Here is a 25,118-nt window from a genome sequence, read left to right as displayed (position 1 = left end):
CTCACGGGGCTTATATCCAAAACCCACGAACACATAAATGAGATACGGAAAATCCACAATACAACAAATGAAATGCACAATAATAAATTTAATGAAAGAAAGGTCAGAAATAAAATGAACGTTGAGGTAAAATCAAATCCTAATATCTAAGTTGAGACGTCTCCCCTCAGACACACAAACCATACAAGGGGAAAGATTAAGTCGACATAAATGGTTTAAGTCAGCTGATGCTCAGCTTTGCATCCCAACGAGGACTTTGAATTGCTCGTTGGTCGTCGAACCCGAGTTACCGCGCGGGAAGCACACAATATGGCGTGGAGTCGCGCCTGTAGCCAGCCTTGTAATTCAGCTTGCGTGAGGCAAGCATACAGGACAGCCTCCTTTGGTCTGCCGGCGACCTCCTCTGTTTTTCCGAAGACCACCACCAGTGATAAAAAAACGCACACGAGAAACCCGCAGCCGAGAGCCAGAGACAAAAGCACGAAGCCCCACACGAAGCCAACACCAGAGAGAGACTGATTCTTCTTCCTCTTCTCTTGAAGTCTCTCGATCTGACGTCACACCGACGTCACCCCGACCAATCGTCGAGTTCCACCCAATCGCTCCATGGTCGGGCTCGACGAATGACGAACCTCGGGGCGTGGTCTGCCGGCCACGGTAGTTTCCATGCCCCTTGTCCCACTCTGGGGTGTGGCCTTGTTCCTTAGTCGGTTGGTGGGGCGGGGTTAATTGTCTGACCGGAATATTCGGCACTGTCTGTGGGGGTGGTTGTTGGTTAATGGACGTTGATTTAATGGAAGTTTTGTATGGCCGGACTCGTATAAAACATAGGGAAAAATCACAGGAGGCAATTGCATCCTGGGAATTATCGTTAAGCCCTATTTAACAAACACAAAACCACCCTCCGTGTGGTGACACGTAAACACTTAAGTTCAGTTTTCCTTGCTTATATACATCAATATTGGCTCCTACACATCCACGGTCCATGCTACCCTACACAGTTCTATCTCCACAGTTCTATCTCCACTATGGTATGTCATCAGCTACCCCCACAAACGTAACAATATGCATCGTCCTTTAGATTTGGTGCAAAAATGGTATCCTCTCCCCGTTTTGGCGCGGCCGCCGCACATCCCGAGGCTGACCCTGATGCTGATGCACCACACCTCGGGGATCCCGAGGCTGACGCACGCCGCGTGGCCCACGCCATGCCCACCACCACTGCGAAAACCACGGCCTCCGCCTTCGCCGCAAACCTGGTGCCATTTCCACGCCAGGTTTGGCCACAAGGCAAGGACTTGTTGCCCGCCGTGCTCCTTCGGCAAGTCAGGAAACTACAAAGCCGGCACTCGGTAGCGGCCCTGAGCGTCGGCCATTCCGGCAGCCTTCTTTTTATAATGGAAACCTTGTCCGGGTGCCGTTTCCTATGCGATACGGGGGCACAGGTGAGCGTTATCCCTGCCTCTACGTCCGACAAGCACACCGCGGGCCGGGGCCCCGCGTTGCTTGCCGCGAACGGAACACCCATACGCACTTTCGGGAAGCGCTGCCTCTCCCTGCGGTTCGGAAGGCAACGCTTCGAGTGGACGTTCGTAACCGCTAGTGTCACCATGGCACTGCTCGGTGCGGACTTCCTCTGTGCACACGGGTTGATGGTAGATGTGAAGAACAGACGTCTCGTCCAGGCTGAAACGTTCAGCTCGCTTGCTTGCGCGCTGAGCAGCTCGTTGAGCGGCTCACTGAGCGGCTCGCCAAGCGGCTTGCTGAGCGGTTCGGTCCCGGCGAGGTTAGTTTGTACAGTTCCGGCAGCGGACGACTTCACCCGCCTCCTCGCCAGCTTCCCGGCCCTTACGCGGCCCACCTTCTCGGCGGGGGCCGTCAAGCATGGGGTGGAACACCACATCCCCACCGCCGGGCCACCGGTCTACGCCCGGGCACGCCGCCTCGAACCGACGAAGCTCGCGGTGACTAAAGCGGGGTTCGCTACGCTGGAGCGGCTCGGCATCGTGCGGCGCTCCGAGAGTGCTTGGGCGTCGCCGCTTCACATCGTGCCCAAGCCCGGCGGGGGATGGCGACCGTGCGGGGACTACCGGCGCCTAAACGACGCCACCACCCCCGACCGCTACCCCGTCCCCCACATCCAGGACTTCTCCGCCCGGTTGGCGGGCATGTCCTTCTTTTTGAAGGTGGACCTCATACACGGCTACCATCAGGTCCCCGTCAGGCCGGAGGACATCCCGAAGACGGCGGTCATCACGCCGTTCGGACTGTTCGAATTTCTTTGGATGCCCTTCGGTTTGAAGAATGCGGCTCAGGCGTTCCAGCGACTCATGGACAGCGTCTTGCGCGACTTGGATTTTGTGTACGTATACCTGGACGACATCCTCGTCGCCAGCGCGTCCCGCGAAGAGCACCTTCACCATTTCCGCACGCTCTTCGAACGTCTGGGCCAGCATGGCCTCACCGTGAACCCCGCCAAGTGCCGATTCGGCGTCGCCGACATCGATGTTTTGGGGCACCGTGTCACCAGGCACGGGGCCGTCCCCCTGCAGGGCAAGGTGGAGGCGGTGAAGGGGTTTCCGCACCCCCGCACGATCAAGGGGCTCCAGGAGTTCCTGGGCATGGTAAACTTTTACCATCGGTTCCTGCCCCGCATCGCCCAGATCCTGCGCCCCTTGCACGAGGCCCTCCGAGGGAAGCCGGGCAAAGGTGACGTTACCTGGACCGCGCAGATGGACGCGGCGTTCGCAGGCGCGAAGCTCGCCTTGGCTCACGCCACCATGCCTCCGCACCTGGCGCCCGATGCACCGATCGCCCTCACCACCGACGCCTCGGGCTACGCGGTGGGCACGGTGCACGAGCAATGGGTGCGTGGTGCTTGGCAACCGCTGGCGTTCTTCAGCCGGCAGCTTCGCCCGCCCAAACGCCGCTATAGTACCTTCGACCGCGAGCTGACCTGGCGGTCAGGCACTTCCGCCATCTGTTCGACGGCCGTGCGTTCACGGCCTTCGTCGACCACAAGCCACTGGTCTTCGCGATGGGCAAGGTCACCGAGCCGTGGTCGGCCCGGCAGCAGCGTCACCTCTCGGCCGTGTCCGAGTACACGATGGACATCCGGCACGTCGCGGGGAAGGACAACCCGGTGGCGGATTGCCTTTCCCGGTCCGTCGCCCACGCCGTCCACCTTGGCATCGACTATGCCCAGATGGCGGCGGACCAGGCCACCGACCCCGGCGTCCAGGCCTTGCGGAAGGCCGTCACGGGCCTCCGCGTCACCGAGGTGCCGTTCGACGACGCAGCCCTCTTGTGCGATGTCTCCCTCGGGCGGCCTCGCCCCATCGTGCCCGCGGGCTGGCAGCGCCAGGTTTTTGACGCCATCCACAGCCTGTCCCACCCGGGCACGAAGGCCTCCCAGAGGTTGGTCGCCGACAAGTTTGTCTGGCATGGCCTCCGGAAGGCCGTCCGCGGCTGGACCAGGACGTGCCTCGCGTGCCAGCGCGCGAAGGTGCACCGGCACACCCAGGCCCCATTTACCCCGTTCACGGTGCCGGAACGAAGGTTCGACCACGTACACGTGGACCTGGTGGGACCTCTGCCCCCCTCGCGGGGTTTCACCCATGTCCAGACGATGGTGGACCGCACCACCCGGTGGCCGGAGGCCATGCCTTTGGTGGCGACGACGGCGGCGGACGTCGCACAGGCGTTCATCGCCACCTGGGTCGCCCGGTTCGGCGCCCCCTCGGACATATCGTCCGACCGCGGCCCCCAGTTCACCTCGGAGCTCTGGGGGGCGGTCGCGCGGGGTCCAGCTGCACCGAACCACGGCCTACCACCCCCAGGCCATTGGCCTGTGCGAGCGGTTCCACCGCTCGTTGAAGGCCGCTCTCCGGGCCACCCTCCGTGACGGCAGCTGGGTCGACAGGCTCCCCTGGGTCCTGCTGGGCCTCCGGACGGCGCCCAAGGACAACCTGCGCGCATCCGCGGCGGAGTTGGTCTTCGGACAACCGCTGCGAGTGCCGGGCGAGTTCCTCCCCGACCCCACGGCACCATGGTCTGCGGCGCAGGAGCGCTCCGCGCTGCAGGAGACGGCCCGGAGGTTCGCCCCGGTGCCGACGGCGCACCACGGACACCCGCCTACCCACGTCGCCCCGGAGCTTCGCACCGCGGAGTACGTCTTCGTCCGGCACGACGCCCACCGGACACCACTTCGGCCCCCTTACGATGGGCCTTTCCGCGTGCTGGAGACCGGGGTGAAACATTTCACCTTGGACATCGGCGGTACTCCCGACCGCGTCTCGGTGGATCGCCTCAAACCGGCCCACCTCGACGTGGACCACCCACCGCCGGTGGCTCGGCCCCCGCGTCAAGGCCGCCCCCCTGCGGGCAGACCCCCGGCACCGCCCAGGCCCGCCGGCACGCCGCCCCCCGGTCCTGCACCCATCCCGGGTGCAGCCGGAGGCATCCCAGCTGGCATCCCTGCACCCCGGACGCCGCCGGTCGCCAGAGGGCGCTTCGGCCGGGTTATCCGTTTGCCCCGCAAACTGGCCCTCCAGGTGCGCGGGAATTCTGGGGGGGCGCGTGTGGCGGACACGAAAGCTCACTGGCGTGAGGGCATCATTCCACGCACCAAGTGGGCGGCGGCCACGCCCTAGGGGTAGGCGTGGCCGCGGGATATACACCGGGTGTGCAGCCCGGAGCGCGCCAGTGCTACAGTTGAGTTCGTTTAATAAAGACTCTTAAACTCACCGCGTTGCCCGCTTCCTTCTTGTTGTGCAAGCAAGCGTGCGTAGCACCGCGCTTCATCGGCATCATTGTTGACGTTTTTGTGACGACTGTCATCAAATGAAAAAGTAATATATCTTAACGGAAAAGCAAAAGCGAATTTTTAATATATGTCGACACGTTGCCGTCGGTGTCATGTTGGGCGATGTATGATACATCATGACGTGATTTTTAAAAATATATCTCTGCATTTTCCCGCGTGTGTGGAATGTTCTCAATTATTGCTGACAGCGAGTCTAAAACCATCGATAAAAATGAAATCAGATGGTGAGTTAGATTGGAGATAAAGGCGTGAGAGAGACTCAATGGCCTTGAAGTTACAGGCCTTTGAGAATTCATTTCGTTCTATAAACGGCAACTTTCATCGGATTTTCCTCTCGTTTTTTTTCAACCGAGTCTAAAACTATGTTAGCGACTGTGAAAAATGAAATGATATATCGAATTTGATTTGAAATAAATCTGGGAGAGAGAGCAAGACACCACGGGCCTACAAAACAGGCCTCAAAGCTATGCGAGTTAATAAAATGGTGGATATTTGTTTATATGAAGCCTCTCCCAGAATGGGTGGAGCTATGCGTGGAGCTACTCTGCAAACCGAGTAAGCCACACCCCGGACAGACGTCCAACAGACAATCATCTACGGCTATTATAATATAGATTATGGACATGTGGGAAGGAGGATAGATGGTTTTGAGGGAGTTAATGGGGGTTACGGATATGGTGTGAGAAATGGAGAAGGTGAAAGGACTTTGGAGTTTCCTGATGGAGCTGGTTTGTTAATTTGTAATACTCAATTCCACAACGAGGAGAATAAGCTTGTTACAGAAACGTCAGGTGCGTCGGCGACAACCGTTGACTACCTGATGGTGCGTAGGCAAGATAGGGGGCACCTCCGGGGACACAAAGGTGATCCCGGGGAAGGAGGCTGTTTCACGGCACCACTTGGTTGTCTGCGACATGAGGGTGAAAGGTGCAAGGAGAGCTCGGCGGGTGAAGTACCAACCGACAATGAAGGTGTGGAGGTTGAAAGAGGTGACAGTGAGGGAGGCATTAAAAGAGAGGCTGAGTATGGCAGAGGATGATGTGGTTGGATGTCAATTAAATATAGTCTGTTGGGAGCCGTTGGTGAGGTATGTGGATTGACAAAAGGACCACCGAGGCACTCGTAAACATGGTGGTGGGATGATGAAGTTGGAAAGAGGATTGACGAGAAGAGGAAGAGGTTCAAAGAGTGGCAGAAGGCGAAGGGTACAGGGGCAGAAAAGGCAGATAATGAAAGCTATAAGGCAGCCAAGAGGGCTGCAAAGAAAGAGGTAGCAAAGGCGCAGGAGGCATGTAGGAAAATGTTCGGAGAACGCTTGGATTTGGAAGAGGGTCAGAGAGCGGTATTCAGGATTGCAAAGCAGATAGCGAAAGAGAGGTGTGATGTGATGGGGGTGAGTTGCTTGAAGCATGAAGTGGGACAAATCGTTGTAGACCCAGCTGGAATTAAAGGAAGATGGAAAAGATATATGGAAATGCTCTTGAATACAGAGAATGAATGGGATGGCAACATAGAGAGTAACCCAGTTTTAGGACCAGCAGAGAAGATAACTGAGAAGGAAGTTGAGGAAGCGATAAAAGCAATGAAGAGTAGAAAAGCGGGAGGGCCGATGGGAGTTGTGGGAGATATGTTGAAGGCAGCAGGAAGTTGGGGTGTGAAGAAAATGACAGATCTGTAATCTGGTGGTGAAAGAAGGCCGCATTCCAGTGGATTGGGAACTGAGTACCCTCGTCCCTCTATACAAGGGGAAAGGTGACCCTCTGGAGTGTGGCTCATACCGAGCGATAAAGTTATTGGAGCATGGAATGAAGGTATTGGAAAGGGTGTTGGAGAGGAGGATAAGGAAGAAAGTGAAGATCGACGGAATGCAGTTTGGATTTATGCCAGGAAGAGGAATGACAGACGTGCTTTTTATTGTAAGGCAGTTGCAGGAGAAGAGGGAGAAGTTGTTTCTTGAGTTTGTTGATCTGGAGAAAGCATTCGATAGAGTTCCACGTGAAGTAGTGACATGGGCATTGAGGAAGTTAGGAGTGGAGGAATGGTTGATCAAAGTGGTGATGGCAATGTACGAGAGAGCGCGCACAACTGTAAGGATGAAGGACGGGAACAGTGGTGAGTTTGAGGTGATGGTGGGAGTGCATCAGGGGTCTGTACTAAGTCCACTACTATTTGTAGCTATGAAGGAGGTGCTGGCTCAGAACGTAAAGGAGGGTTTACCGTGGGAGTTGTTGTATGCAGATGATCTGGTGTTTATTGCGGAAAGTATGGATGGACTGAAGGAAAAGGTGAACAAGTGGAAGGAATGTATGGAGACAAAAGGTCTGAAGGTGAATATAGGAAAGACGGAGGTGATGGCAAGTGGTAAAGCATGTGGTGAGGTGGAAAGAACTGGGAAGTGGCCGTGTGCTGTGTGCAGGAAGGGTGTCGGAGTGAACTCCATTCAATGTACAATGTTAGCTGAGTGGGTTCATCAAAAATGTCGTGGTCTGAGAGGGTCATTAACCAGTGTGGCAGCTACATTCAAGTGGTAAGGTGTGCACAGAGGGAGCTGCAGATGGAGGAAATGTTGAGTTGGATCTTGGAGACGGCGTGAAGCTGGAAGGTGTGAAAACATTTTCCTACCTAGGAGACATGCTGAATGGAGAAGGTGGATCAGACTCGGCAACGGTTGCTAGAGTGAGATGTGCATGGAAGAAGTTTCGGGAACAGAGTCGGGTGCCGACGAGGCGGGGAGTGTCGTTGAAGCTGAAGGGAAAGGTGTATGCTGCATGTGTGAGAAGTGTTATGATTTATGTGAGCGAGACATGGGTAATGAACGTAGAGCAGCAACAAAGGCTGGAAAGGGTGGAAATGCGAATGATTCGGTGGATGTGCGGAGTATCGTTGAGAGAAAGGAAGACAAATGATGAATTGTGGAAGATGATGGGAATAGAGCCTGCGATGGATGCTGTGAAGAGGAACAGGTTGAGATGGTTTGGTCATGTGTTGAGGAAGGATGAAAGTGACTGGTTGAGAAGAGTGATGGAAATGAATGTCGAAGGAAGTAGAGGACGGGGAAGACTGAGAAAGACTTGGCTAAAGATGGTGGAAGAAGAAATGCGGGCATGGGGGTTAACAAGGGAGATGCAGAAAATAGGGCAAAATGGAGAAGATTGTCATGGGGATCGCAAGGCTAACCCCCGCTCTAGCAGGGAAAATGGCCTGAAAATGCCTGTTGTTGTTGTTGTTGTTGTCTGTTTACTCTCATGTGTTGTTTTTGTGCCACGTTTGAACAAAATCCATGCCTGTTCAATAAATGGTTGGATACACGTTTAAGTAACAAAATGGCCTCCAGTCGGCCATATTGGATCTGTCCTCAAAAACAAATGATGTGCATATGTTAGCCATCATTCATTATCTGTGTGCAAAGTTTGAACAAGATCGGTAAATCCATGTCCGTTAAATGGTTGAGGACGTGTTAAATATCGGATTTTTTACAACTAAAATGGCCGCTAGTCAGCCATATTAGATCTGTCCTCGAAAACAAATGATGTGCATATGTAAGCCATCATTCATTATCTGTGTGCAAAGTTTGAACAAGATCGGTAAATACATGTCCGTTAAATGGTTGAGGACGTGTTAAATATCGGATTTTTAACAACTAAAATGGCCGCCAGTCAGCCATCTTTGATCGCATCACAAAACAAAAACTATGAACAATGTATAGCATCGCATCATGTGCATATGTATACCATCATGTTTTGTCTTTGTACCAATTATGAACAAAATCAGTACATACATCTTCGAGATATGGTTGCAGACACATGCATGGATAGACGGATGGACGGATGGACGGATGGACGGACGGACGAGACCCCATCCATGAGCCCCCGTTTCGGACTAAGTACAACGGGGACTAATAATCAGGAAGAAATGCAAGTGAGGGTGTAGGTGTGGGTAATGGGGAGGTGGTTGGGGAGGGGGGGGAGGGGTGTAAAGGTTTGTGTATGATAGAATGCTGCGACCAGATGGGAGCACGGATGGACAACTCCGCCATCTTGTTTAGAAGCAGGATCCGTGGATTTTCCTGCCATATCAGTGGTAGTGTCATGGAATTTAAATACAAATACATCCCCAATGAATGCAAGTGTGTGAACCTTGGAGTTGATTGGAAAATAGGCAAATCGAAATGTCAATGCAATTTCACTTCCTAGGTTATACCACACGAAGGATAAATGATCATAATCATCATTTAAATACCCGCTCGTGCATGCTCGTACGTGCCCGTTCGTGCGCATTCGTGAATACCCGCTCGTGCTTGCTCGTACGTGCCCGTTCGGGCGCATTTGTGAATACCCGCTCGTGCCTGCCCGTTCGTGCGCATTCGTGAATACCCGCTCGTGCATGCTCGTGCTTGCCCGTTCGTGCGCATTTGTGAATACCCGCTCGTGCCTGCCCGTTCGTGCGCATTCGTGAATACCCGCTCGTGCTTGCTCGTGCATGCTCGTGCTTGCCCGTTTGTGCGCATTCGTGAATACTTGCTCGTGCATGCTCGTTCGTGCGCATTCGTGAATACCCGCTCGTGCATGCTCGTTCGTGCGCATTTGTGAATACCCGCTCGTGCATGCTCGTTCGTGCGCATTCGTGAATACCCTCTCGTGCATGCTCGTTCGTGCGCATTCGTGAATACCCTCTCGTGCTTGCTCGTGCATGCTCGTTCGTGCGCATTCGTGAATACCCGCTCGTGCATGCTCGTTCGTGCGCATTCGTGAATACCCTCTCGTGCTTGCTCGTGCATGCTCGTTCGTGCGCATTTGTGAATACCCGCTCGTGCTTGCTCGTGCATGCTCGTTCGTGCGCATTCGTGAATACCCTCTCGTGCTTGCTCGTACGTGCCCGCTCGTCCCCATTCGTGAATACCCGCTCGTGCTTGCCCATTCGTGCATGGCCGTTCCTGAACACGTCGATGTGCATGTACATTTGTGTGTGCCGTCATTTATTTGTACCATGTTTGAGCCTGGGCTGCTCTCATCCTGTAGACGGAGCCAGAGACCAGAGTGAGGTTGCTGCGAGTGATGCACCGTCATCCATTTCAGAATCTGGTACGTCACCACCTGTACGTCACCACCTGTACGTCACCACCTTTCATGAACCTGTAATCATTTCAGTGTGACATCCCACAGTGCTTTGCTTAGCACGTGATTGTAAGGTTACCAGGGATATCAATGATAATCGAATTGAGGCACAGCTTGTTGGGTGCTGTATGGTTGTCACACCCTCTACCTCATCTGCATGACATAACACCTCATGCCACAGATTGAGGCACAGCATGTTGGGTGTTGTATGATTGAGTCACACCCTCTACCTCATCTGCATTACCTAACACCTCATGCCACAGATTGAGGCACAGCTTGTTGGGTGCTGTATGGTTGTCACACACTCTACCTCATCTGCATTACATAACACCTCATGCCACAGATTGAGGCACAGCTTGTTGGGTGCTGTATGGTTGAGTCACACCCTCTACCTCATCTGCATGACATAACACCTCATGCCACAGATTGAGGCACAGCTTGTTGGGTGCTGTATGGTTGAGTCACACCCTCTACCTCATCTGCATGACATAACACCTCATGCCACAGATTGAGGCACAGCTTGTTGGGTGCTGTATGGTTGTCACACCCTCTACCTCATCTGCATGACATAACACCTCATGCCACAGATTGAGGCACAGCTTGTTTGGTGCTGTATGGTTGAGTCACACCCTCTACCTCATCTGCATGACACAACACCTCATGCCACAGATTGAGGCACAGCTTGTTGGGTGCTGTATGGTTGTTACAACACCCTCTACCTCATCTGCATGACATAACACTTCATGCTACAGATTGAGGCACAGCTTGTTGGGTGCTGTATGGTTGAGTCACACCCTCTACCTCATCTGCATTACATAACACCTCATGCCACAGATTGAGGCACAGCTTGTTGGGTGCTGTATGGTTGTCACACCCTCTACCTCATCTGCATGACATAACACCTCATGCCACAGATTGAGGCACAGCTTGTTGGGTGCTGTATGTTTGAGTCACACCCTCTACCTCATCTGCATTACATAACACCTCATGCGACAGATTGAGGCACAGCTTGTTGGGTGCTGTATGGTTGAGTCACACCCTCTACCTCATCTGCATTACATAACACCTCATGCCACAGATTGAGGCACAGCTTGTTGGGTGCTGTATGGTTGTCACACCCTCTACCTCATCTGCATGACATAACACCTCATGCCACAGATTGAGGCACAGCTTGTTGGGTGCTGTATGGTTGAGTCACACCCTCTACCTCATCTGCATTACATAACACCTCATGCCACAGATTGAGGCACAGCTTGTTGGGTGCTGTATGGTTGTCACACCCTCTACCTCATCTGCATGACATAACACCTCATGCCACAGATTGAGGCACAGCTTGTTTGGTGCTGTATGGTTGAGTCACACCCTCTACCTCATCTGCATGACACAACACCTCATGCCACAGATTGAGGCACAGCTTGTTGGGTGCTGTATGGTTGAGTCACACCCTCTACCTCATCTGCATTACATAACACCTCATGCCACACATTGTGGAAACTTCCAGGCTGTTTTCCCCTTCATAAGACTCACTGTCCGAGGACCTGAGTTTGATTCCAGGCCCATTAAATCATAAGGATGGCCGCCTGGTAGTTGTTTTTAAAGCACAGGTAAGGCTACTGGAGATGTGATGAACACAAATTAACGAAGACATGGAATGTGAACCTTTGGGAAATTGTCTGAGACCTTGGAAATGCTTGTTGACAATTATTTTTTATTTTAATCGACAGAGTATGTTTACCGCCATGGGAAATGTGGTACGACTGATGTTTGGAATGTTAGTCCCTCGTCTGAGCAAAAGAATGCAGTAAACATATACTGGTATCAAGTTTGAGTTGATATAATGAAGGTTTTGTTTTTTGTTTGTTTGTTTGTTTGTATACAAGATCGAAGCTCGTGAAAGAGCGAACATTAATCACACAGAAAGACAAACCGACACATAAAACATATAATAAGGGGAGCGCGGTAGACAAGATGGGGAGAGAGGGGGAAGGACACACACACACACACAACATTTGAGAGCAAGGACATCGAGAGATCTGTGGGAGGGAGAGGGTTTGTGGGGAGGTGGGAGAGGTATAAAACATATGGACACTGCTTTGTTTTTCTTGTTTATCTTGTGTTGTCTCATGCTTATCTTGTCTGATAACGCAGAATTGTCATAGACCTTCACAGAAACCTGTACAGAAGCTGATGTACAGAATGGGGACATTGTTCATCATTGTTTGCAGGATGTCAACACCTTGCTAACCGAGTGCTGATACACATGCTTGGCCTGTGCTCATGATCGTCTCCAATTTAGAGAGAAGGCTGCTACAGATCAGACTATAAACTGGCATATCTTTAGAGGACGAATCCATGGAGAGGAAGTGACTGTTACCATGTACAAGTTTAACACGAATTGCCTTCACCTCGCTGTCCACGTGATCTTGAGTGATTTTTCACATCATTTCCTGCTCGTGCTCGAGGAATAAACTGAGTGCTTTTATGGAGTGGGGTCAGTGAAGCCTTGAGTGAAGCATCGGGAAGTGATAATGGGGTTCTAACCTAGTGAAGGCCAAGCAGGAAGGTGTGGGGGCATGGGATGCTGCTGCTCTCGCTGGAGACAAAAGGACTTTTGACCTGATATTTTGTAATACTCCAGAAAATCTTTGTTCACAACAGTCGAAATGGCTTTTTCTGCTGATGCTTTTCTTTAATTTATTATTTTCCAAACATTTGATATGGTATTTGCATTTTGTTGGTGCATTATGTGACCCTTGTTATGAAGTCATTAAACCATGTGTGGAGTTGGGCTTGGATTCCATAGGGAGAAAGTTTGGAGGGCAAGGCTCGGTGCCAGACTGTATCGAAATGTCGAGATATGTCTGGAGAGACGGTCCTGATCTCATGTCTAACATAGATGGCCACTGTTGGGAGAGCAGGAGCATCAGTTCAAAGTTCGAGTTACCAGGTCTGAATCCGAATTGATGATCTGAGATCGGGCCATTACTGCGATAATGGCCTCCTTGACCTTGCTGATGATCGGAAGTGAGCTCATGGGTGCGTAGTTAAGGAGATTGGTTTTTTTCACATTGTTTATGTAATGTCATCATGTTGGCTGACTTCCAAGCAGATGGAAGATGACTTTGTGTAAATTATTGAGATTAAGGTGAACATAACAGAAAGCGGATGTGTAAGAGCAGCAGAGCAGATTTATAAGGGTCTGGTGATGCAGTTGTGTTAGTGAGTACTTTTTGGACTGCATATTATCAGATTTGGAAGGCCTGGTGTTGGCTTAGCGATTAGGGTGCTGGCTTGGGATCCTAGGATCCTGAGTTTGAATCCCAGTCGTGGTGTTGGCTTAGCGATTAGGGTGCTGGCTTGGGATCCTAGGATCCTGAGTTTGAATCCCAGTCATGGTGTTGGCTTAGCGATTAGGGTGCCGGCTTTGGATCCTAGGATCCTGAGTTTGAATCCCAGTCGTGGTGTTGGCTTAGCGATTACGGTGCTGGCTTGGGATCCTAGGATCCTGAGTTTGAATCCCAGTCGTGGTGTTGGCTTAGCGATTAGGGTGCCGGCTTGGGATCCTAAGATCCTGGGTTCCAATCCCGGTCTGGTGTTGGCTTAGCAGTTAGGGTGCCGGCTTGGGATCCGAGGATTCTGGGTTCAAATCCCAGTCTGGTGTTGTCTTAGCAGTTAGGGTGCCCGCTTGGGATCCGAGGATCCTGAGTTCAAATCCCAGTCGTGGTGTTGGCTTAGCGGTTAGGGTGCCGGCTTGGGATCCTTGGATCCTGAGTTCACAGCCAAAAGCCAAAACCCAAACCTCAGGGTCTCCACACCCATGGCGTCTTATCGTGTGTATTGTGAGCACATTTGCTTCCTGTTCAGCTTCTTTGGCGGTCTGCTGAGGGGCCAAACCATAAAAACAGGTTCAGCCATCGAGTAGCAGGCTGACCAATGTAGTGGTACTCATGTGGTTATTGTGGTTATATGTTTGTCTCGGTGGTCGAGTTTCGAAGGTGACAATGTTAAAAATAGTGACGTGCAGTTGAGGTTGTTCCTTCATTTATTTAATGTACCCCAAGGACACAAAGTGTGCTAGTTTGTTTGTTTTATGTCGCCAATCTACTCCATTAAACAACCTTGTAATGATGTAGATGTGTCACTGCATGTTTCTATTCTCAACAAAAAGCAAACTAGTGTACAAATAACACAAACCAGCCTCACCATAACAAACAGAACATTTCCAAGTTGGGGTAACGAGATGTATGCATTCACGTAACAAGACGTGTGTGTGTGTGTGTGTGTGTGTGTGTGTGTGTGTGTGTGTGTGTGTGTGTGTGTGTGTGTGTGTGTGTGTGTGTGTGTGTGTGTGTGTGTGTGTGTGTGTGTGTGTGTGTGTGTGTGTGTGTGTGTGTGTGTGTGTGTGTGTGTGTGTGTGTGTGTGTGTGTGTGTGTGTGTGTGTGTGTGTCACGTTCACGTCGAATGGGGGAAAGGAAAGGAGGGGAGGGGTGGTCCATAGCTTGACTGTGGTAAGTATGGTCTGTGTTATTAGGAGTGGCTACATTGTCATGTAGCGGGGACTTGTCATGTAAGACCTATATATATATATTGTTGTGGTTTTGGAATAAAGGTCAATTCCCCCTCATAGGTAGACGTGCCTGCCACAACATGAAGCCTCGCAATAGTTCAGTTATTTCTTGGTGAATGTAAGCGTAGTCCTTTCCTGTGTTTAGTTTTGCGTTGAGTAGGCCAGTGAGCTTAGGTGTTCTTTTGGCGCTTTGCTTTGATGCTTTTGGTTTGGCGCTGAAATGCCACGCGGCAGGCCTGAACAAATCGACCGAGGCCGAAGGGAGGCGCGGCAGGAGGAGTGGTCGGTAAGAACGAGCCGCCAATCAGGGCTCGAGGGGAGTGGCTTACCACTGCGGCAGAGGCGTGGTTTGGAACATTTGAGTGAGACTCTGGGGCGGAGCCATATAACCCTGCTCCGAGTCCCCCCACCTCAGTTGAGAACGGGTGAGAGCGCACGGGAACGCACGTCAAGCAGAAAGAGAACGAGACGGCAGTTCGGAGATCAGATGAGTCGCGCAGCCCACGAGTTGAGTAAGAGAAGTTATCGGTCAGAGTCGTGTGCAAGTTACAGTTCCCTGTGAAACGATTTACAGTTCCCCGTGAGAGTGAGTTGGGTTGAGCATGAGGACGCGAGTGGAGCTGCAAAACGAGGAATTGAAATGCCTATTGTACAAGAACTTTCCCCGTGCCCTGCGCCCTGTGCTGTATTAATCGCGCGCTCGAGAGGACGACCTTTCCCGGGCCACAGACGCGCGATTTCCTCCTGCCTGCCTTCGCCTGGATACGTGCCGTGACCGCCAGAGGGCTACACCATGAGCGAGCTGTCCGGGAGCGACCGGCAGCAAGGCGCGTTTGGCGCGCGAACCTTCTCTTCTTCCATTTCCCCGTGTGAGTGATTGGGCTCATTTGTCTGGGGATAAGTTAAGACTGATTAAGCTTCTGCCCTGTGTCCCCCTTTCCTTCATCATTATCATTGTAAATAATAATAAATCGTGTTCTTCCTCTGATTTGACCGTCTTCGTCCTTTCCATCCATTGGCTTTGCATGGTACGAATAGAACCGCTCGAATCGGGTTCCATAGAAAGGTAACGGCGCAAGTCACGTGATACGCATACCGCTCGGGCGTAATCGATGAAGCGTGGTTTGTGCGAGGCTCGGTCCCCGCTTTCGGGGCAGCGTGGGTCAAAGGTACGTGTGACGTTGACCCGTTACCCTTTTTCACGCTTGCCTCCGGAAGTGGCGATTCGGTCTCGTGGACCCGAAGACCCAGGGGGAAAAAGGGGTTTGATCCCCCCTTTGTAACGGGAACGGGCTTCGGGAGATCCGCAACAATATATATACACATACACACACATCATGAACAGGAATAAATTAAGTTGAAAGTGATATTGTTACGTTTGTGGGGAGTAGGCAATGAAATACCTTAGGGCCAGATAGAATATTGTATAGGTAGTGTGCTCCGAATAAATGTCGTGACGAAGAAGAAGAAACGTCCATGTCCCGACAGTGCATTCAGAAAGTATACAGACCCCTTCACTTTTTTCACATTTTGTTATGTTGCAGCCTTGTGCTGAAATCGTTTAAATTCATTTTTTCCCTCATCAATCTACGCTCAATACCCCATAATGACAAAGAGAAAACAGGATTTTAGAAAGTTTTGCAAATTTATTAAAAAGAAAAAAGTGAAATATCACATTGACATAAGTATTCAGACCCTTTGCTATGACACTTGAAATTTAGCTCAGGTGCCTCCCATTTCTCTTGATCATCTTTGAGATGTTTCTACACCTTGATTGGAGTCCACCTATGGTAAATTCAATTGATTGGACATGATTTGGACAGGCACACACCTGTCTGTATAAGGTCTCACAGCTGACAATGCATATCAGAGCAAAAACCAAGCCATGAGGTTGAAGGTACTGCCTGCAGAGCTCAGAGACAGGATTGTGTCGAGGCACCGATCTGGGGAAGCCTACAAAAAAATCTCTGCTGCATTGAAGGTTCCCAAGAGCAAAGTGGCCTCCACAATTCTTAAATGGAAGAAGTTTGGAACAACCAGGACTCTTCCTCGAGCTGGCTTCCCGGCCAAACTGAGCAATTGGGGGAGAAGGGCCTTGGTAAGAGAGGTGACCAAGAACCCGATGGTCACTCTGGCCCAGCTCCAGAGATCCTGTGTGGAGATGGGAGAAACCTCCAGAAGGACAACCATCACTGCAACACTCCACCGATCTGGGCTTTATGGCAGAGTGGCCAGACGGAAGCCTCTCCTCAGTGAAAGACACATGAAAGCCCACAGAATCTTGTTTCTTACAGTCTGAGAGTCCTTTAGGTGCTTTTTTGCAAACTCCAAGTGGGTTTTCATGTGTTTAAACAAAGGGGAAAGTTTAAACATATTTAAACAAAACCGTGAATCCTGTCTGGGAAAATTCACTGAAGTGAGGGTGTGGATCTGAGAAAGAAGGAGAAAGGGTTGAATGAGTATGGTGGAAACTAGAATTGGAAAGGTGAGTATTGGCTGGAGAGGTAGAAGAAAAAGGAGATGATGGGGGTGGGGCGAGACGAGACATGGTCATGGGCGAAGAAGGAAATTATTGTGATTTTATTTTTATTATTATTATTATTTTTTAAAAAGATTTTAAATAAAGGGTAAGATGCTCGGGGGTGGTAGGGGTGAAAAGAAAATCAAAGAAAAAAGCAATATAGCAAAAGAATGAAGTTAAGTTTACAAAATACCAACGTGGGGATGGAAGCCTGCCTCGAGGGACAGGCCCCGCAGCACGTGGTGCGGACAAAATGACTAATTACACACAAGTTTGCACGAATTACAAAACCAAGATCGAACCAAAAACAGACAGTAACACATACACAGTAAAATAACCAGTAGAAATTTGACAACGACATGATTGGGAAAATACTTAACTTTAATGACGTGCAGAGCTCTGAAGGACGCTTCCTCGCCGGAAGAACCAGAAGCGAAAGTCTCTTCTTCGATATTCATTCTGCTGATGCCATAATTAATTACATCATCAGTAAAGATGAGTGAGCCAGTTCCTGAGGCATCCATGAACCCAAGCCATGACACTACCTTCACCATTCTTCCCAGATGAGGTAGTATGCTTTGGTTCATATGCAGTTCCTTCCTTTCTCCACACTTTCGCCTTTCCATAAATTTGGTTTTGGTTTATCTTGGTCTCAGTTGTCCATGAAACGTTGTTCCAGAACTCACTGGCTCACCTCCACTTCTTGCAAATTCTAATCTGGCCTCTATTTTTGGTGTGGATGAGAGGTTTGCATATTACGGTGTAGCCTTTGTAATTCTGCTGTCAAAGTCTTCTGCGAACGGTAGATTGTGATATTTTCACCCTGCACTCTGGAGGTTGTTGTTGATGTCACTGACCGTTGTTTTAGGGTTTTCTTCACAGCTCTGATGATTTTTCTATCAACTGCAGTTGTTTTCCTTGTCCGACCTCACCGTAGTCTATTGCTAAGTACACTAGTGGTTTCTTCCCTTTTCAAGATATTCCAAATTGTTGTATTTGCTCTACCAAGTTGTTGTGCTCTGGTTCTAATTGAATTATTCTGTTCTTTCATCTTCCAAAGTACTTGCTTTTCTATCCGAGACAGTTCACTGGTCTTCATGTTGGTTTCGGTCTACTGACTTCAAAGGCAGACTCTCAAGGCAAACGCAAAAGCTAAAACCAAGCCTGGACATTCACAGCTCTTTTATGTGTGAACAATCAATTTAACAAGAAACACCTGAGTTACAAGAAACACCTGTTTGTCATCTGTTCCAATCCTTATGCTTACCTAAAATGAGGGGACTGAACATAAAAAGTTATATTGTTCTGCAATGGTAAAACATGTATACATAGAAATACCAAGAAATACAAGCTGACCTTCTGCCTCATATTCATGTTTAATCTGAAATCCAAGTTTCTTGAGTATATAGCTGTTATAACACATTTGACCTCCTCGTTAGGGCTATGTGTCCCTCCCTCACATTTCCTTGGCGGCACAAACAAAATGTCCCAAGAAAACCCTCACACCTCTGAATGATTGGCTAAAGTGTTTGTTTTGTCTGATGTTCTTCAGGTAAACAGACCCTAAAAATATTTGATGGCGACGACGCAATAAGGTCTGGACAATTCCGCTACATCTCTGTACCAAGGATATGCAAGGAGGGAGAGGTTGTGGTAAGAATTGCTCGCACAGTCTGAATTTTTTTTACTTCATTTGCAAGTTACCGTTGTTTTCAACTATCTATTTAATTAGCATTGAACTAGCTCTTGCTAGATGTAGTATTTCCATGCCAGGACCGATGAATACCATTTATTTTGACACTGGAGTGAATACATCCCCCGACCCCTCCTTACCTCCTCCCCACCACAACTACCACCCACCTCCCGCCATGACACTTTTTACATTGTTCTTCAAAGTGTAGCCAAAAAGTGAGGAAGGAAAGGAAAGAAAGTACACACAGAAAAAAATGCCTACAAGTAAACGGACAATATTCATCTGTGGGCAATATACGTCACACATGAATTATTCAGAGATGCAGGAAGTTCATGAGGAAAAGGACAGCTCTGAGGATGGTGGTTCAGCCGTCTGCCGTCGGCGTCGTCTCCTGTACCAGAAAACCTACGTGAATGAACGTTAGGAAATGCACGACCAAGCAGCGTGTGCAAACAAAACGTGTGTGAGTGAAAGTGGAGATTCTCGTAGAAAAGCACACAATGGTGAGGCCGCAACGGTGTGGTCAATTGTCAGCACTTTTCACCCCTCAGCCCAATGGGTATTGTCGTCACGGGCGTCGGTCGTCTGGGCGTCCGGGCGTCCGTCAACTTTTGGTTTCGGTCAATTTCAAGGAGAACGGCTTGTCCGATTAAATCCATGTTTGCAGTGTGTGTTGGGGTTTAGTAGAGGAAGGTGCCTTTCGAAAATGGGTGCACTGCGATTTTTGTCCCCCGTCGCACTGCGGAGCGAAAGGGGGACGATGGTTGTCCCCTCCGTCCGTGTGTGTGTGTGTGTGTGTGTGTGTGTGTGTGTGTGTGTGTGTGTGTGTGTGTGTGTGCGTCCGTACGTGCGTGCGTGTGTGTGTGTGTGTGTGTGTGTGCGTCCGTACGTGCGTGCGTGCGTAAGCGAAGGACCGAATTCGAATTTGGTGTGTGGGTGCAACCCACGTCAAAATCCAAGATGGCCGCCGCCATGTATGTCTGAACCTTGTGAGCGGAATATCTTGAAAAATAAGCGAAGTACCAACTTCTAATCTGGTGTGTGGGTGTATCTAGGCATAAGGAAGAAAGCTATTGAAAATTGGGTCGCCACCTCAAAATCCAAGATTTCCACCACCATCTATATGTCTGAACCTTGTGAGCAAAATATCTTGAAATATAAACGAACTACTAACTTCTAATCTGGTGTGTGGGTGTATCTGGACATAAGGAAGAATGCTATTGAAAATTGGGTCGCCACCTCAAAATCCAAGATGGCCGCCACCATATGTATGTCTGAACCTTGTGAGCAAAATATCTTGAAAAATAAGTGAAGTACCAACTTCTAATCTGGTGTGTGGGTGTATCTACGCATAAGGAAGAACGCTATTGAAAATTGGGTCGCCACGTCAAAATCCTAGATGGCCGCCTTGCGTCTTCCACTTTGTCAACTCGCATCACTTCACCGACGGGGACCTAGGCGTAACGCTTGTTAATATGGCCACCATGGCAGCCATCTTGAAATTGGTTTCTGTCAATTTCGAGCAGAATGGCTTGTCCGATTAAATCCATTTTTGCAGTGTGTGTTGAGGTTGAGTAGAGGAAGGTTCATGGGTGCGCTGTGATTTTCAATATGGCCGCCACGGCAGCCATCTTGAAATTGGTTTCCGTCAATTTCGAGCAGAATGGCTTGTCCGATTAAATCCATTTTTGCAGTGTGTGTTGGGGTTGAGTCGAGGAAGGTGCCTTTCGAAAATGGGCGTGCTGCGATTTTCAATATGGCCGCCACGGTAGCCATCTTGAAATTGGATTCTGTCAATTTCGAGCAGAACGACTTGTCCGATTAAATCCATTTTTGCAGTGTGTGTTGGGGTTGAGTAGAGGAAGGTTCATGGGCGTGAAATGGGTTAATGGGTTCATGGGCGAAAATTTCATTACTTGCAGTTCCTACTCGGTATACAACTTCGCTTCAAATAACAAATTATCATCAATGCTTCCTTTCACCATGCATGGGCTGACGGGTTACGCCCGCTTTGCGATGCTTTTTGCGATGCTTTTACGCCCTTTTTACACAATGCTTAACCATTTCTGCAATTATGTCCCCACAAGCAGGGACTATGTGGCGCTGTCCCTGCTGGCCGAGAGGGGTACACGGCGCTACCCGGCTTGATGAGATTTTCCCGGCTGTGGTTTTGGGACGTGTTGGACAATGAAATGCGATGGAGTTATTGGTCCCATAGGGGTTACCTATTGCCTGCAGTCCGATGACAGCACTACCTGACCGCACATCCCAATATACGCTCCATAGTGGCCTTAAAATGGACGTCAAGGTCAACATGTGGTCGCTTAAAACTTTGCCCAGATTCTAAAGTACATACACCCAAACTTTGGGGCCTCTAGATGCCATGGTTCAGCCGTGAAAGAATAACTCACAAACACACCAACACAAATACAGGCACACAAACACTTGAAAATATCGATGTTGATATGTATATGAGGTAACCACCAGGAACAGAAATGCATATCGTGGTGTGTGATTCCACAGGGAGGTGACTAACCATATTGGTAACATGGTGTGTGATTCCACAGGGAGATGACTAACCAGATTGGTAACATGGTGTGTGATTCCACAGGGAGATGACTAACCAGATTGGTAACATGGTGTGTGATTCCACAGGGAGATGACTAACCAGATTGGTAACATGGTGTGTGATTCCACAGTGAGATGACTAACCAGATTGGTAACATGGTGTGTGATTCCACAGGGAGATGACTAACCAGATTGGTAACATGGTGTGTGATTCCACAGTGAGATGACTAACCAGATTGGTAACATGGTGTGTGATTCCACAGGGAGATGACTAACCAGATTGGTAACATGGTGTGTGATTCCACAGTGAGATGACTAACCAGATTGGTAACATGGTGTGTGATTCCACAGGGAGATGACTAACCAGATTGGTAACATGGTGTGTGATTCCACAGGGAGGTGACTAACCATATTGGTAACATGGTGTGTGATTGCACAGTGAGATGACTAACCAGATTGGTAACATGGTGTGTGATTCCACAGGGAGATGACTAACCAGATTGGTAACATGGTGTGTGATTCCACAGGGAGATGACTAACCAGATTGGTAACATGGTGTGTGATTCCACAGGGAGATGACTAACCAGATTGGTAACATGGTGTGTGATTCCACAGGGAGATGACTAACCAGATTGGTAACATGGTGTGTGATTCCACAGGGAGATGACTAACCAGATTGGTAACATGGTGTGTGATTCCACAGGGAGATGACTAACCAGATTGGTAACATGGTGTTGGTATTCACGGTGGACATTCAATGGTACACTTTGACATTTGGTTGTGTAAAAATGACAGAGTTTGTACGAACCAGGTTGCATGCTATTGAAAATTAAATGTGCCTTGTGAATAATTAATTGTTTAGAAATCACAATATTCCATAAAATGTGAGCGTTTTACACAACTGTCAGTTTTAATAACTTTTGACGAGCTAGCATTTTAATTTAATTTACAATTACTCATTAATTTGTTTTTCACTATAAACAAAGAAAACGAACAATGAAATGATACAAAAATAAATAAATATCAGCTTTAAGTCTTCCGTCACTATCCTCACGACCACTCACTAGCTCCCCCCCTCCCCCCGCCCCTCCACACTCTCCATTCTAAAACTTCGTACCTGCAGATCCCAGTGCCTCCATCCTCCTTCTCATCTCCCCTTTCCCTTTTCAATCATTTCCTTTCTTGTTATTTCCACTTGTTGCTTCAGCCTCCCAACATCGGCAGTCCCAGAGCCATATAACACCAGAGTTCGGCAAACTTGGTTTCAGTGAAAACGATCGTGATTGGAGGATATGTGATCACATGACCGCAAGGCGCCATGTTGTTATTCATCTTCGCTGAGCGAAGTGCTAAATCGTGTGCATCTTTGTGGACTCTGTCATATTTACATCTCGTCATCATTGTACTTTTTAATTCTGAAGTCAGTTTTGGGATGTCAAAGATTCCGTGCTGTTCAACATGGGACAGTTCCAATCGATCAGACAGGGGAAGGAAGATGCATCTTTATCCTCATGATCCAGAAAGGAGGAAAATATGGTGAAGTGAAAGTTTGTTGCGTGGAATGGAGAGTTAACAACAACGACTTGTTTCTGTTTAAGGTGAGTTAAGAATATCTCTGTTGCTGTTCACATGAGCTAGGTAGAATCAGGACAAATTAGAAGTGAATAACTTAAATGGTAAATGATCCACCATTAGAGAAATGGATTCCCTTTTACAGATTCCCTTTGTCACGACGGATCAATTACCATTTAAAGTATCTACTTATTATTTGTTTTAACTGTTCTTTCCGTCCAAAACGTTCGCTAATTTTGTGCTGAAATTATTGATTACATGCCAAGTAGAATCAGGAGTTGCACCACGTGACATGTTATGATAACTCCACTAGGTGTGAGGCAGGAGCACCAGCCCAGAGGGGAGAGCAGTATTCCATTGAGCTGAGGATGAAAGCCTTGCATGTGGTGGGACGCTCAGGTGTACCAAGGAAGGACTTCACACGACGGAGGATGCCCAGTCGGCGACTGGCTTTGGAGGCCAGATTTGAAATGTGGTTTTTCCAGGAAAGATCATGGCAGATAGTGAGACCCAAAAGCTTGAGTGACAGAACTTCTTGGAGAGGATTATTCAGAAAGTGGATGGGAGGGTTGTCCAGTCGGTCTTTTCGGAGAGACATAGTGAGAGTGTGAGATTTGTCAAGATTGAAAGACATGTTCCACTTGTTTGATCAGTCTGTGATTTTATCCAGGTCTGCAGAGAGTGAGGAGGCTGCAGACTGCCAATCTGAGGGATGAGGAATGGAGCGACAGAGAGTGGAGTCATCAGCAAAGAGATAGAGAGGATTTTCAAGAGAGTCAGAGAGATCATTGATGAAGACCAGAAAAAGCACAGGGCCCAGAACACTGCCTTGGGGAACTTCAGCCTGAACAGGAAGGGGAAATGAGAGAAACCCATTCAGGGCCACACGTTGACTACGACTAGAGAGGAATCCGCAAGCCATAGGTGGAGAGAGGGCAGTGCAGGGAGGGTGAGGAAGGGAGTTTTTGATAAAGATAGCAACTCCACCCCCAGGATGAGGCTCAGGTCTGTCATGCCGTAGGAGGGAGTAACCAGGGAGAGATATCAAGGAATCGGAGACATCTTGAAGGAGGAAAGAGTCTGTTAAGCAGATTAAGTCTGGGTTTGGTTAACTCAAATAGAGAGTAAAAGAAAATAAATGAACAATACTAAGCAGATTTAGCCCTCTAAGAGCATTCCCACAACACCATATTGCATTGTTCTTGATGGCTCGTACGTGTACACAACTGCCCTACATTACCAGATTTTTCTTCACTCGTTTTTCTTCACGTGCATCGTGCTATGATGTGAAACTTGAAACGTACGGCATTCCTTTCCTGTTTTGGGTTTAACCGATGTACCGAGCATATGGTTACTCACATAAAATGTCCCTTTCTTGTTGTGTACAAGTGTTGGCACACTAAGTTTGGTACCTTTTTATACCCATCACCTCGCTCTTTCATGATATATTGTATGGAGAAAGCAACCACACAAAAAACTGGAGAGTCTTGAAACTTAAGCAGGCGTTTTTGGATGTTGAGCTCTACAGTGCTCCTTTTATAGCAGTTTTATGACAAATAATTGCTGGTACGGTTGTACCACTGATTCCCCCATGTTCCCTATGGGTCTACAGGAGGCCGCTTTGCGTGAATACCACCTGTCGTCAAAGGCTGAGAACTATGAACTGCACAGCTTCTTGCAGGATGCAGTCATCACCTCGGAGGAAGGTGACCCATACAGCAACGGGCACCCGCAGGAATCCGGAGCACCCGGGGACGCCACCGGGACTATCCGGCAACCTTTTGGAGACGTCGCGTCCGAAGCCTACACTATCCGCTGCAAGGCTTTGGACTCCGAGGTGCTGAAGATATACACCGACTGGTTGTGGTGAGGCTGGTAGAGGAAGTGTGTTGGGTCTTGTGCTCTCGGTGCCATCATAGAAATGTTAAACCAGCGGTCCCAAAGACCAACATCTGAGGGCTTCTTAATTGTACATTTGAGACCACAGAGAGATTTCTCCATTGTAGTTTTCTACTCTATCTAAGAATCCACTTGTGAATTCCCACAGATTCTACATTTTGGGTGGACAATGCCTTTTTTGTCCCCCGTCGCACCGCAGAGCGAAAGGGGGACTATTGTTTTTCCCGTCCGTCCGTGCGTGCGTGCGTGCGTACGTGCGTGCGTAAGTGAAGGACCGAATTATAATTTGGTGTGTGGGTGCAACCCACGTCAAAATCCAAAATGGCCACCGCCATGTATGTCTGAACCTTGTGAGCGA

General features: G+C 49.2%; 1 protein-coding gene across 3 annotated transcripts in view; it reads left to right on the top strand.

Annotated features, from left to right (window-relative positions):
- The window catches only part of DGKQ (diacylglycerol kinase theta), a 224,058-nt gene that overhangs the window by 98,449 nt on the left and 100,491 nt on the right, over positions 1 to 25,118 (top strand). For all 3 annotated transcript variants that reach the window (XM_068105716.2, XM_068105715.2, XM_068105714.2), the window contains 3 exons: positions 9,844 to 9,906; positions 18,581 to 18,681; positions 24,474 to 24,727. In XM_068105716.2, the coding sequence (XP_067961817.2) occupies positions 9,844 to 9,906; positions 18,581 to 18,681; positions 24,474 to 24,727 (418 nt within the window). The remainder of the gene's footprint in view (positions 1 to 9,843; positions 9,907 to 18,580; positions 18,682 to 24,473; positions 24,728 to 25,118) is intronic.

The sequence above is a fragment of the Myxine glutinosa genome, chromosome 2 (genome assembly GCF_964187855.1).
Source record: "Myxine glutinosa chromosome 2, kmMyxGlut1.1, whole genome shotgun sequence".
Taxonomy (NCBI): domain Eukaryota; kingdom Metazoa; phylum Chordata; class Myxini; order Myxiniformes; family Myxinidae; genus Myxine; species Myxine glutinosa.
Note: the sequence above shows the minus strand (reverse complement) of the source record. Positions and strands in the feature narration are given on the sequence as shown.